Genomic DNA, 13,456 nt, shown 5'->3' on the forward strand with positions numbered 1-13,456 from the left:
CATGGATTTCACTCCATCATGATGTAGTTAAAGTAATGCAATAGTTAGATTTGGTCTGTAAAAATTAATGTAATATTTATTTATTATTCATTAAAAGAGAAATAAGGTCCTTAAATCTGTGACAGTATGCCTTTAATCACGTGATGTCACTATTATCACGTGATATTTACTGTTAACACGTGTTTTCCATCCATATTAATTCTTCGTAGGAAATAACTCACTTGTATTTTGATAGATACGTGATCTAGATTTTTTGTTTCATCAATAATTGTTAAGGAAGCCACTGGTTATATGTAGTGACCGCATATATTTTGATGTTGATTAATGACTATTAATCCCATACCGCTCGAACCAGAGAGAACTGCTATAGTTTGCGCTTCCGTCCGTCCGTCTGTCTGTCTGTCTGTGTGTCTGTCTTTTTGTGTATCTGTCCGTTTGTCTGTTTTCGCAATGCCTCAAGATACTGAGCTAAAACTGTGTGACGTCACAGACAATGACGATTTATCAAGTTTTCACAGAGTTACAACACTTGGTCTTATGAGATATGAAAATTTATGTTCCAACCTATTTTTTGCAATGCCTCAGAATATTGATGTGAAATGTTGTGTATAGCTTTATCATGTCCTGTTACAGGTCAAGTCTGATTTCCGTGGCGATTTATGCATTTTTCACAGAAGGGCGGAACGTAGCCCAGTAGGAAAGTATTCGCTTGATGCGCGGTCGGTCAGGGATCGATCCCAGTCGGTGGGCCCATTGGGCTATTTCTCGCACCAGCCAGTGCACCACGAATGGTATATCAAAGGACGAGGTATGTGCTATCTCGTCTATGGGAATGGATGCATAATAAAAGATCCCTTGTTACTACTAAAAAAAAATGTAGCGGGTTTCCTCTCTAAGACTATAAGTCAAATTACCAAATGTTTGACATCCAATAGCCGATGATTAATAAATCAATGTGCTCTAGTGGTATTGTTAAACAAAAACAAACTTTATTTTTTTCGCAGAGTTATGGCCCTTGAACGTAGGAGATGCGAACATGTGGTGGGAGTGGCAGGGATCATGTGTTGCTTTAGTAGTACTCCCAGAATGTTTCTTTGTGACAGATAATATATATGTATGACACACAGCTTTTACATTGCAACTTTGAAGTTTGGTTTGTTTAACGACACCACCAGAGCACACTGATCAAGTAAGCATCGGCTATTGTATGTCAAACGTGATAATTCTAACACAATAGTCTTCAGTCAAAATATGTTTAGTTAATGAAGACGTTTGTTTTGTTTAACGACACCACCAGAGCACACTGATCAAGTAAGCATCGGCTATTGTATGTCAAACGTGATAATTCTAACACAATAGTCTTCAGTCAAAGTATGTTTTGTTAATGAAGACGTTTGTTTTGTTTAACGACACCACTAGAGCACATCGATTATTAATCATCGGCTATCGGATGTCAAACATTTGATAGCTTTGACATTTAGTCATAGAGAGGAAACCGCTTCATTTTTTTTTCTCCATTACTAGCAAGGTATATTTTAAACGCACCACCCCAAAGACTTGATAGCACACCACAGCCTTCGATATACCATTTTTGGTGCCCTGGCTGGAACGAGAAATAGCCCAATGATAATCGCAGAGCGTCCACGAATCATGCGAGCGATTTTACCACTGAGTTATCTCCCATTCCCGTCTTCAAAGGAAAACCTCAACTTTCCATTAGCAACAAAACTTTATTCGGGTGAGTTGGGGGACGTAACCCAGTGGTAAAGCGCTCGCTTGATGCGCGGTCAATTTTGGATCTATCCCCGTCAGTGGGCCCATTGGGCTATTTCTCGTCCCAGCCAGTACACCACGACTGGTATATAAAAAGGCTGTGGTATGTGCTATCCTGTCTGTGGGATGGTGCATATAAAAAAAGTCCTTGCTACTAATGGATAAATGAAGCAGGTTTCCTCTCTATGACTAAATGTCAAAATTGCCAAATGTTTGACATCCAATAATCGATGTGCTCTAGTGGTGTCGTTAAACAAAACAAACTTTAACTTTTATTAGGTGTGTGGGGGTGTGTGTGGGGGGGTCTTTTTGTCTTCTGTTTTTTTTGTATACGTTTGTATACTAGTCGTGATGCACTTAATGATTTGGGAACAAAATGAGTCCGCTAATGATTAAAATGTTATGGCATATATTTGCTTTCAATCGTTGATTGTCGTCTGTCATCGCACATAGTCGTTGATTGTCGTCTGTCATCGCACATAGTCGTTGATTGTCGTGTGTCGTCGCTAAACAGGCAAAAAGAGACTGCGTTTTATTCCACGTGTTTGTTTTGAACTTGGTGAATATTTAAATGCGGAAATTATATGTCATTAAAACGGAAACTGATGACACGGGGGTACCGGTAAAGGTTGAATTGTGAATGCGTCTTTCAACGGTACTTTCACACTTGTTATGTTTGTATGTTCTAGATTTAAAAAATAATAATAATAAATTATGTTATGGAATCTGCAGCATGAAATGAATTATCAATATTGATGAGGTAAGACCACAAAAAAATATAAAAAATAAAAATAAATAAATAAAAATAATAATAATAAAAATAATAATTAAAAAAATATATATATTTATTGTGGGTGTTGAAAGCGCTCGCCTGATGCGCGGTTGGTTTAAAATCGATCCCCTGTCAGTGCACCACGACTGGTATACCAAATCCGTGGTGTGTGCTATCCTGTCTGTTGGTTGGTGCATATAAAAGATCCCTTGCTATTAATTGGCGGGCGGGAGATAGTTCAGTCGGTTGAGCGCTCAAATGAGGTGCTTGTGTCGCAGGATCGACCCACATCAGTGGATACGTACAACTGATTGTGTTTTTTTCCCAATTCCAACCAGTGCACCACAACTGGTCAAAGGTCGTGGTATGTGTTGTCCTGTTTGTGGGAAATTGCTTCATTGAAAACACGTAGCGGGTTTCCTCTATTAACTTCGAGTTAGAATTACCGATTGTTTGACATTCAATAGCCGATGATTAATATATCAACGTGCTCTAGTGGTGTCGTTAAACAAAACAAACTTTACTTTACCTTTTGCTACTAATGGAAAAATTAAGCGAGTTTCCTCTCTTGGAAGTGATATTATGCTGTCACTTATATAATAGCAAGATAAGACGATGGTATGGCACAAGGCTGGATAAGGCAAACCTTTATTGGTTAACCTATGTTGATCTTTTGCATGGTAGTTTTCAAGGGAGCGTACGTCTTAAATAGCAGTCATGTAGCCTCCTCTATATTGTTGTATTTTTTCACAGAATACATTTTAACTTAGATATTGTATTGACATGACTGCAGCGGCCAACACCAAAAAAAAACACAGAAGAAAAACTTTATGGAGACCAGGAATCCCACCGTGTCACTGTGAGATTCATCCTGGCAGCAAACATCTCCCGGTGATATCATTACAAGAAAGAATGAAAAGAAGAAAAGACTGCAAAAGTTAATGGTGGTGTGTGACCTGAAAGTTATATGAACCTATTATCTGTTAGTATATAATAACGTATGGGAAGATATTTATAAAAGGAGTTATTTATTATTATTTATTTTTAAAATTATTTATTTATTTTATTATATATTTATTTATTTATTTGTTTACTTACTTACTTACTTACTTACTTACTTACTTACTTACTTACTTACTTACTTACTTACTTATTTTACTTTTATTTATTTATTTATTTTATTATTATTTTAATGTATTTACTTCTTTATTTAATTATTTACTTTCTAAAAAAAAATGTTTTAATGGATTAAAAGATTTTAGATTTTTGTTTATTGATTGATTGACCGATTTATTTATTTATTTATTTATTTATTTATTTATTTATTACGAATCGTAGACTTGTCCTCTTGAGACTGGCCTATGGTTTGAGACCAGTGGAGTGACTTATGGCTTGACATATCGGACAGGACAAAAATCTATAATTATCTGATTTAGGCCCAGACAGATACGAGGGGGGTCACATAAACGGATTTGCTGTTAATCCGCCTCATCAGTCAAAAGCTGAAATGTAGAGTCGGAGAAAATTGCAGATGGTGTTTCAAAAACGAGAAAAATAGAAAACTGTATCTAGACAATTTTGTATTGTGTTTGTTTGTTTGTTTGTTCTTGTCGTCGTTTGTTTCTTGTTGACTTTGAAGCAACTGAGTTAAAAGTTTGTTTTGTTTAACGACACCACTGGAGCACATTGATGAATTAATCATCGGCTAATTCGGACTCTTAGTCATCAGAGGAAACCCGCTATATTTTCCTACTGCAGCAAGGGATCTTTTATATGCACTTTCCCACAGACAGGAAAGCACATACTACGGCCTTTGTCCAGTTGTGGTGCACTGGTTGGAGCGAGAAAAAATCCCACTCAGGTGAATGGATCCACCGAGGCGGTTCTTTAAAGCATCTGAAATTAACATCGAAATCTTTTTCTGTCCATTTTCGTGCAACATATACTTGGTATTAGAATAGGGGCGAGACGCAGCCCAGATGGGGGGTGGGGGTGGGGGTGGGGCTGCTAGTGGACCCTTTTCTCGACATTTTTCCAGGATGCATATAAGAATAGGTTAATATTGCACTATGTAAAAAAAAAAAGGGTTTATCCTCAGCGGAGGGGAGTTGCGTCATTTGACACATATACACCCTTCCCTACCCCTACCCAACCTATTACCCAGTATGAAAGGCGAATTAATATATGATTGGTCCCTTCTCTTTCGAGCCTCTGGTGACATCAGTTTTTTTCTAAGAAGTTTCTTTCTGCCTTCCATTACAAATTTGTGGGTAGTACGTTCCACTCCATTCCATCGTTTTATCAAGATGTCATGATAAGAAAGAAATGTTTTATTTAACGACGCACTCAACACATTTTTTTACGGTTATATGGCGTCAGACATATGGTTAAGGACCACACAGATATTGAGAGAGGAAACCCGCTATCGCCACTTCATGGGTTACTCTTTTCGAGTAGCAGCAAGGGATCTTTTATATGCACCATCCCACAGAAAGAATAGTACATACCACCGCCTCTGTTACACCAGTCGTGGAGCACTGGCTGGAACGAGAAATAGCTCAATGGGTCGACCGACGGGGAGGTATCGGAAACTGATTACTCATAAAAAGTGTGGGAAAATAAAATAATAAATAACTAAAATAACTAAATAAATAATAAACAATAATAGCCTAGAGGTATCAGAAACTGTGTACTCATAAAACGTGTTGATGCGCAATCGGTTTGGGATCGATCCCCGTCAGTGGGCCCATTGCGCTATTTCTCGCTCCAGCTAGTGCACCACAACTGGTACATCAAAGGCTGTGGTATGTGCTATCCTGTCTAAAGAGTAGCCCATGAAGTGGCGACAGCGGGTTTCCTCTCTCAATATCTGTGTGGTCCCTAAACATATGTCTGACGCCATATAACCGTAAATAAAATGTGTTGAGTGTGTCGTTAAATAAAACATTTCTTTCTTTCTTTCATAAAAAGTGTGGAAAACAATAAATAAATAAATAAATAAATAAATAAATATAACAAAACACAAAATAAATACATACATAAAATAAATACATAATAAATACATACTAAATAAATAAATAAATATAACAAAACATTAGAAACCAACAAAAATCATGCCATAGATTAATTATTTGTCCTTGGAAAATGCAAAATGGTCACCATATATTTACTGAAATAAAAATCTGGCTTCCATAAATTGTGTAACAGGCCACATATTGTCGCAGACTGCTAGATGCAGACACCCAAAGAGATGTGTATGCCGAATTTCAATTTCTCTCATCAGTCACAGACAGTGTGCGGATATGTTCCCATAAAAAAAAAAAAAAAAAAAAAAAAAAAAAAAAAAAAAAAAAAAAAAACCCACACAAAACAACAACAAAAACGAAAAAAAAAAGCAAAGAAAACAGCACAAAACAAACAACAATCAAACAATCAAATTAAACTATATTTTACACAAAAACACATAAAATAACAACAAAACACCCAGACTAAACAATTCAAGTCAAACCAAAACGAGGCAATACAAAACAAACATACAGACACACATACTCACATACAAACACACACACACACACACACACACACATACACACACACACACACACACACACACAGAGAGAGAGAGAGAGAGAGAGAGAGAGAGAGAGAGAGAGAGAGAGAGAGAGAGAGAGAGAGAGAGAGAGAGAGAGAGAGAGAGAGAGAGAGAGAGAGAGACAGACAGAACGGACAGAGGAACGAACAAATAAACTGGCAGACAGAAGGACGAACAAACGAACGAATGAATGGGTCCAGCATCCGCTAAGATCATATAGATGATGAATGTAACATAAAACAAGACACGGGGAAGGAAATGTACGACAGAAAACGATTTACTACATAACGGTTCGCCGTGTTAATTTCAACATTTTTTTTTTCTCTCTCTCTCTCGCTATCTCTTTCTTTCGCTTCTTTTTCCTGTAAGATTGAATGACAGATCAGTTGGTGAAATTGTTCCGAAGGTTGCTTCCGTACTCACAAGGCGGGAAGGGGTGACACGCGCTGTACATTTCACCCCACGTGGGCACAAGTGTCAGAAAGTGAAATGGAGTAATTTGTTCATTTTAGCAAGCTCTTAAAATAAATGTGTTTTGTCTAATTGGATTTCGCGATTACTTGTCAGGACTGGCACCAATGGCTGATAACTTCCCAGCCCCGTGTTTCGCCTCTCGCAGACCGCGCAGCAAGTGATAAAAATCAGTCGACCTCCTACAACAAAAGTAATCAATTTCCTGAACCGATTTCACAGAAATAGATTCCTTAAGAAGATGTTAAGCTGAAAATTGCGTAAATACGTGTAATAAGCGACTGGTCAGTGCCTTCATTAGTGGTCCTATCATATCTGCGGCAGACCATGTAGAGAAGGGGACAGGGAGAAAGAGAGAAAAAATAATAAATCTTCGACAGTTAAGCTTTTCTGAATCTATTTCACAGCAATTCGGCGTCAGTTTCATTTGTCAATTTCCCAGGCACCTGCTTAGTACGAGAGACAGAGAGCGAGAGAGCGAGAGAGAGAGGGGGAGAATTTATGACTGTCGATTGTTTCCCAATCGGAAAGAAATTTATATCTCTTCGCCGATTCCTCTCTTGTTCGCTTACACATTAGTGGGATCAACACAATAGCCCGTCAACCCGCGAGTGTGATTCTGTTTACAAACAAATGAAATATCGCTATTATCCCTGATGAGTTTATTGACTTCAATAGCTCGAGCGTGATTGCTCCCTAAACGGTTGGAATTGCTGTGGGATATAGTAAATTTAGTGTCCAGCGCTTGTCAGTTGCAAATGATTCATAACTCGGTTTTTAGCCGGCGGCCAGCAGCGATTGGCAGACGCGGTCACGTGCTTAGGTAATATTTTTCCCGAACCGGGCGGAGTTAACTGACTGGAATACGCGTGGAGCACAAGAAGGAAATTATTTACTACCGATACGGCGAAAATTAATGACCATGAGTTCGTTTTTGATGAACCCGACGCCGTACCCTGAACCGAAGTTCCCACCACTTGAGGAATATTCCCAATCAAGTTATATTCCCTCGCATGGGGGAGATTTCTATCGGGAGAATTTCAATGCTTACGGATATACATCGGCAGATAGCAGGAGGTACGAAGAGAAACCGACAGTTACGTCGCATTTCAGTTGTTCGGCGCACTCCGGAGCGGTTCCAACGCAATGCGCGAACGGCTATCCCCAGACAGACCTCACCCCGAGCCCCCCACCCAATGCGTCGCCGCCGGCGTGCGTGGCGGTGCTGGTTGAACACTCGACAGGGGTGGGGGAGGATGTGCGAATGAAAAAGAACGGCCATCCTGTGATATATCCGTGGATGAAGAAATCCCAAGTGCCAGGTGAGAGGAATACATGTGTCTGTGTCTGTGTGTGTGTCTGTGTCGGTGTGTGTGTCTGTGTCGGTGTGTGTGTATTTGATTTCTGGTTCTTAAAGGGACAGTCTAGAGTTTCGTACAGGTGTTAAAGTGACATACCCTGGGGTTTTTTAAACACTACGGCGTATGTTCGCTATTAAAATGACAGACCTTAGTTTTGAAAGATATCTTCGTATTTTTCACTATAAAAGACGGTTTTTTATCATTGAAATTACACATTAGTTATATTTTATTGTTTAGATTATTTGTGCATCCGAAGTGTTTCAGGTCAACCTGATGTTTCTAGTACCATCAAATTAAATTTTTTCATAGTTTTAAAAACTCACGTATCTTACTATAAAATCCGTTTTTGATATTTGAAATCAGACATTGTTACTCAGATTTTATGGTTTACATTATCCATTACCGTACATGCAAATTGTTTCCGGTCATCCTGGTGTTTCTAATACCATAAAATACATGTTTTAACATCTTTAAAAACGTACGTACCTCTGACAAGTAATGGCTATGGAGACAAACTCTAATCTACTGTTTAACGACACACTCGTGTTTTACTATATTATATCGTTATCTAAATATGTTACAGGTTTGAAGATTAACCAAATTTAGTGTCCATTTTTACTGGTTCAAACTATGGTCTGTTACTTAAAAATGTTGCCAAATAACAGAGACGTTTTAATGAGTGTAATTAGGCATAATTTTCACCTAGACTCTAGTTTCAACCTGTAAAAATGGACATTAAGTTTGGTTAATTTACAAACCTGTAACAAATTTGGATACAGCAAAGTGACACAAGAGTGTGTGACGTTGAAATGCCCTTAAAAATAGACTAAAACGTGACTCCATAACAGTTACTTCTCAGACGCACGAGCGTTTTTAAAATATGAAAAATGCATTTTGTGGTATTAGAAACACCAGGATGACCAGAAACACTTCGCTTGTATGGAAATGGATAACCTAAACAATAAAATATAAGTAATGTTTGATTTCAGTGAGCATAAACGGCTCTAATATTGAAAAATATGCTGCAGTGTTTAAAAACTAGGGTATGTACCTTTAAATATATTTGTATGTATAAAATATTTAACGTGTTTATAGTCGTCCAATATAATATTGTTTTCTTTGGAGACCAAATCCAGTTCGGGATACTTACAAATATCACGACTACCAGAAACACATCAAATATACACACTGATATTCAAAACATGAAAATATATTTCCTATGCAATTTTAGTTGTTAAGATATTTTATTAGTCGGAAAATTTTTGCAGTGCACCAATCTCGGGGCAGTCCCTTTAATATTAAGATTAGGTTAAACAGACTGTTCAGTTTGGAGCAGTAACGTGTTGTAAACACGTTTCCGATAAAACAAAAAAAATATTTGTAATTACTAAAATTATATATCAAATGCATTTTTTTTTTTTCGGATTTCAGTCTTTGTATATAAAGTCGAGCACCGTTGTGTCGATCTTTCCTGAGTCGATATTTCGCTTGTGTCGATATGACTGATCGATCCCAGCCAAGACATGTATTAACTATCATGTTCTTATATTGGATGAGTCGATACGATTGAGTCGATACTAAGCTTTTGTCGATTTTCGACATCCAGTAGCCGATGATTAATAAATCAATTTTTTTTTTTTTGCGTACGACAAAAATATACACATGCATGAAATCTGCTACAAACATTAGGATGACTAAAAACACATTCAATATACAGACACTGATATTTTAAACAAGAAAATATATTTAAGGTGTAACTTTTAATTGTTAAAACACCTCTGTTGATCATACATTTGTATACCTGCAGCTACGTTTAAACATATTTGGCAATAAATATTATTTTAAAAAGTCAGTCCCAAAATTAGGTCGAAAAAACAACGAGGACAGTTGTTACATTATGTATGTGAAACATTAAAGGAACATTATTGACTTTGCTGCTAGCTATTTTAATATGACATCTTTATTAATCGATAACTACATTTGCTTGTTTAAATATCACTGTTTGTGTATCCAATGTATTTGTGATAGTTGCAGTGATTACGGCTGTTCAGAATGGATTCTGGTTAATATGTCGAACGTGCTGGAGGAAAATAAAATTTGAGCTATTATAAACATTAGGATGGTCATAAACGCAGGGAATATAAAGCCACTGATATTATAAACCCGAAACTGTAATTGATATGTTATGTTATTTGAGAATATGGCTTTGTTAGCCTGAAACATGTTACAGTGGCAAAACGGCATGCAGTGTTTCTTTAAATAATAACAGTATATCGTAACCCACGTAGTAAACATTATATGTTTTGACAGTATATTATTAAACAGTAAGCGTATGTATCAGTTTTTCTAAAACAATAAACGTGAGGACAAAATCACATTTGTAGGTTTTGGCAGTATTTTATTAAACATTAGCAATATTTATCGAAAAATCATGCAGTAACATGTTTAGGTTTTGGCAGTATATTAAACAATAGCAGTATGTTTCGAAAAATCACGAAGTAACATTTGTAGGGTTTGGCAGTATATTATTAAACAATAGCAATATTTATCGAAAAGTCAACGAGCAAGGATAGTGTGTTCTGTATATTATCTACTCATTATATTATTAAACAATAGCAATATTTATCGAAAAATCACGAAGTAATTTTTTTTTAGGTTTTGACAGTATATTATTAAACAATAGCAATATTTATCGAAAAATCATGAAGTTACATTTGTAGGTTTTGGCAGTATATTATTAAACAATAGCAATATTAATCTAACAATCATGAAGTAACATTTGTAGGTTTTGGCAGTATATTATTAAATAATAGCAGTATTTATCTAAAAATCACAAAGTAAAATTTGTAGGCTTTGACAGTATATTATTAAACAGTAGCAATATTTATCGAAAATTCACGAAGTTACATTTGTAGGTGTTGGCAGTATATTATTAAACAATAGCAGTATTTATCGAAAAATCAAGTAGCAAGGATAGTGTGTTGTTCTGTATATTGTCTAGTCCGATACATCTTCCGTCGACAAACTCAGTTGATGGTCAATGTATCTAACTACATATTATCAAACAATACAAATTTAAATAAAAGGTCATGGGGTAAAGACCATATTTTGTCAGCATATTTTATTACACAATAGGATTTAATTAAACATGTATCGAAAACCATGTGGTAAACGCTTCGTTTATCAGTGTTTTATTACACAATAGCATTTAATTAAACATGTATCGAAAACCATGTGGTAAACGCTTCGTTTATCAGTGTTTTATTAAACAATAAGATTTAATTAAACATGTATCGAAAACCATGTGGTAAACGCTTCGTTTATCAGTGTTTTATTACACAATAACATTTAATTAAACATGTATCGAAAACCATGTGGTTAACGCTTCGTTTATCAGTGTTTTATTACACAATAACATTTAATTAAACATGTATCGAAAACCATGTGGTAAACGCTTCGTTTATCAGTGTTTTATTACACAATAACATGTATCGAAAACCATGTGGTTAACGCTTCGTTTATCAGTGTTTTATTACACAATAGCATTTAATTAAACATGTATCGAAAACCATGTGGTTAACGCTTCGTTTATCAGTGTTTTATTACACAATACGATTTAATTAAACATGTATCGAAAACCATGTGGTAAACGCTTCGTTTATCAGTGTTTTATTACACAATAACATTTAATTAAACATGTATCGAAAACCATGTGGTTAACGCTTCGTTTATCAGTGTTTTATTACACAATAGCATTTAATTAAACATGTATCGAAAACCATGTGGTAAACGCTTCGTTTATCAGTGTTTTATTACACAATACGATTTAATTAAACATGTATCGAAAACCATGTGGTAAACGCTTCGTTTATCAGTGTTTTATTACACAATACAATTTAATTAAACATGTATCGAAAACCATGTGGTAAACGCTTCGTTTATCAGTGTTTTATTACACAATACGATTTAATTAAACATGTATCGAAAACCATGTGGTTAACGCTTCGTTTATCAGTGTTTTATTACACAATAACATTTAATTAAACATGTATCGAAAACCATGTGGTAAACGCTTCGTTTATCAGTGTTTTATTACACAATAACATGTATCGAAAACCATGTGGTTAACGCTTCGTTTATCAGTGTTTTATTACACAATAGCATTTAATTAAACATGTATCGAAAACCATGTGGTTAACGCTTCGTTTATCAGTGTTTTATTACACAATACGATTTAATTAAACATGTATCGAAAACCATGTGGTAAACGCTTCGTTTATCAGTGTTTTATTACACAATAACATTTAATTAAACATGTATCGAAAACCATGTGGTTAACGCTTCGTTTATCAGTGTTTTATTACACAATAGCATTTAATTAAACATGTATCGAAAACCATGTGGTAAACGCTTCGTTTATCAGTGTTTTATTACACAATACGATTTAATTAAACATGTATCGAAAACCATGTGGTAAACGCTTCGTTTATCAGTGTTTTATTACACAATACAATTAATTAAACATGTATCGAAAACCATGTGGTAAACGCTTCGTTTATCAGTGTTTTATTACACAATACGATTTAATTAAACATGTATCGAAAACCATGTGGTAAACGCTTCGTTTATCAGTGTTTTATTACACAATACGATTTAATTAAACATGTATCGAAAACCATGTGGTAAACGCTTCGTTTATCAGTGTTTTATTACACAATAGCATTTAATTAAACATGTATCGAAAACCATGTGGTAAACGCTTCGTTTATCAGTGTTTTATTACACAATACGATTTAATTAAACATGTATCGAAAACCATGTGGTAAACGCTTCGTTTATCAGTGTTTTATTACACAATAACATTTAATTAAACATGTATCGAAAACCATGTGGTAAACGCTTCGTTTATCAGTGTTTTATTACACAATACAATTTAATTAAACATGTATCGAAAACCATGTGGTAAACGCTTCGTTTATCAGTGTTTTATTAAACAATCAGATTACCTATCGAATCCCAAAATAAGTAAATACTGCACGTTTTGACAATATATAATATTAGACTAATAGCAATTTAAACAATAAAATTATGTAGCCAAAACATAAACATTCTACATAATTTTGTTTGTTTGTTTTGTTTTCGTTTTGTTTTGTTTTTTTTGTATAAAAGAAGTATGCTTGGAAAACTACATAGTAAACTTTCTGCTTTTTGATAGAATATTGTTAAACAACAAAATTATCTATCAAAAACAATAAGTAAACATTTACGTTTGTATAGTTTTCTAGTATATTATAAAACAATACAAATATGCATGTGTAGAAAACCACGTAGTAAAGTACATTTTGACAGTATATTAAATAATAAATTTATGTATCAAAGCCAACACAGGAGACATTTTCGTTTTGATAGTACGTTATTAAACAATACATGTATACATATGTGGAAAACCACGTAGTAAAGTGTACGTTTTGACAGTATATTATTAAA

At 35.1% G+C, this 13,456-nt stretch overlaps 1 protein-coding gene across 1 annotated transcript in view; it reads left to right on the forward strand.

Annotated features, from left to right (window-relative positions):
• Positions 1–7,036: 7,036 nt before the first annotated feature.
• LOC121385426 (homeobox protein Hox-D4a-like) overlaps positions 7,037–13,456 on the forward strand; it is a 23,461-nt gene continuing 17,041 nt past the window's right edge. Inside the window, exon 1 of the mRNA XM_041516103.1 lies at positions 7,037–7,930. Coding sequence (XP_041372037.1) covers positions 7,525–7,930 — 406 coding nt within the window. The 5' untranslated portion in view covers positions 7,037–7,524. The remainder of the gene's footprint in view (positions 7,931–13,456) is intronic.

Source organism: Gigantopelta aegis, chromosome 11 (genome assembly GCF_016097555.1).
Source record: "Gigantopelta aegis isolate Gae_Host chromosome 11, Gae_host_genome, whole genome shotgun sequence".
NCBI classification, from domain to species: Eukaryota; Metazoa; Mollusca; class Gastropoda; order Neomphalida; family Peltospiridae; genus Gigantopelta; species Gigantopelta aegis.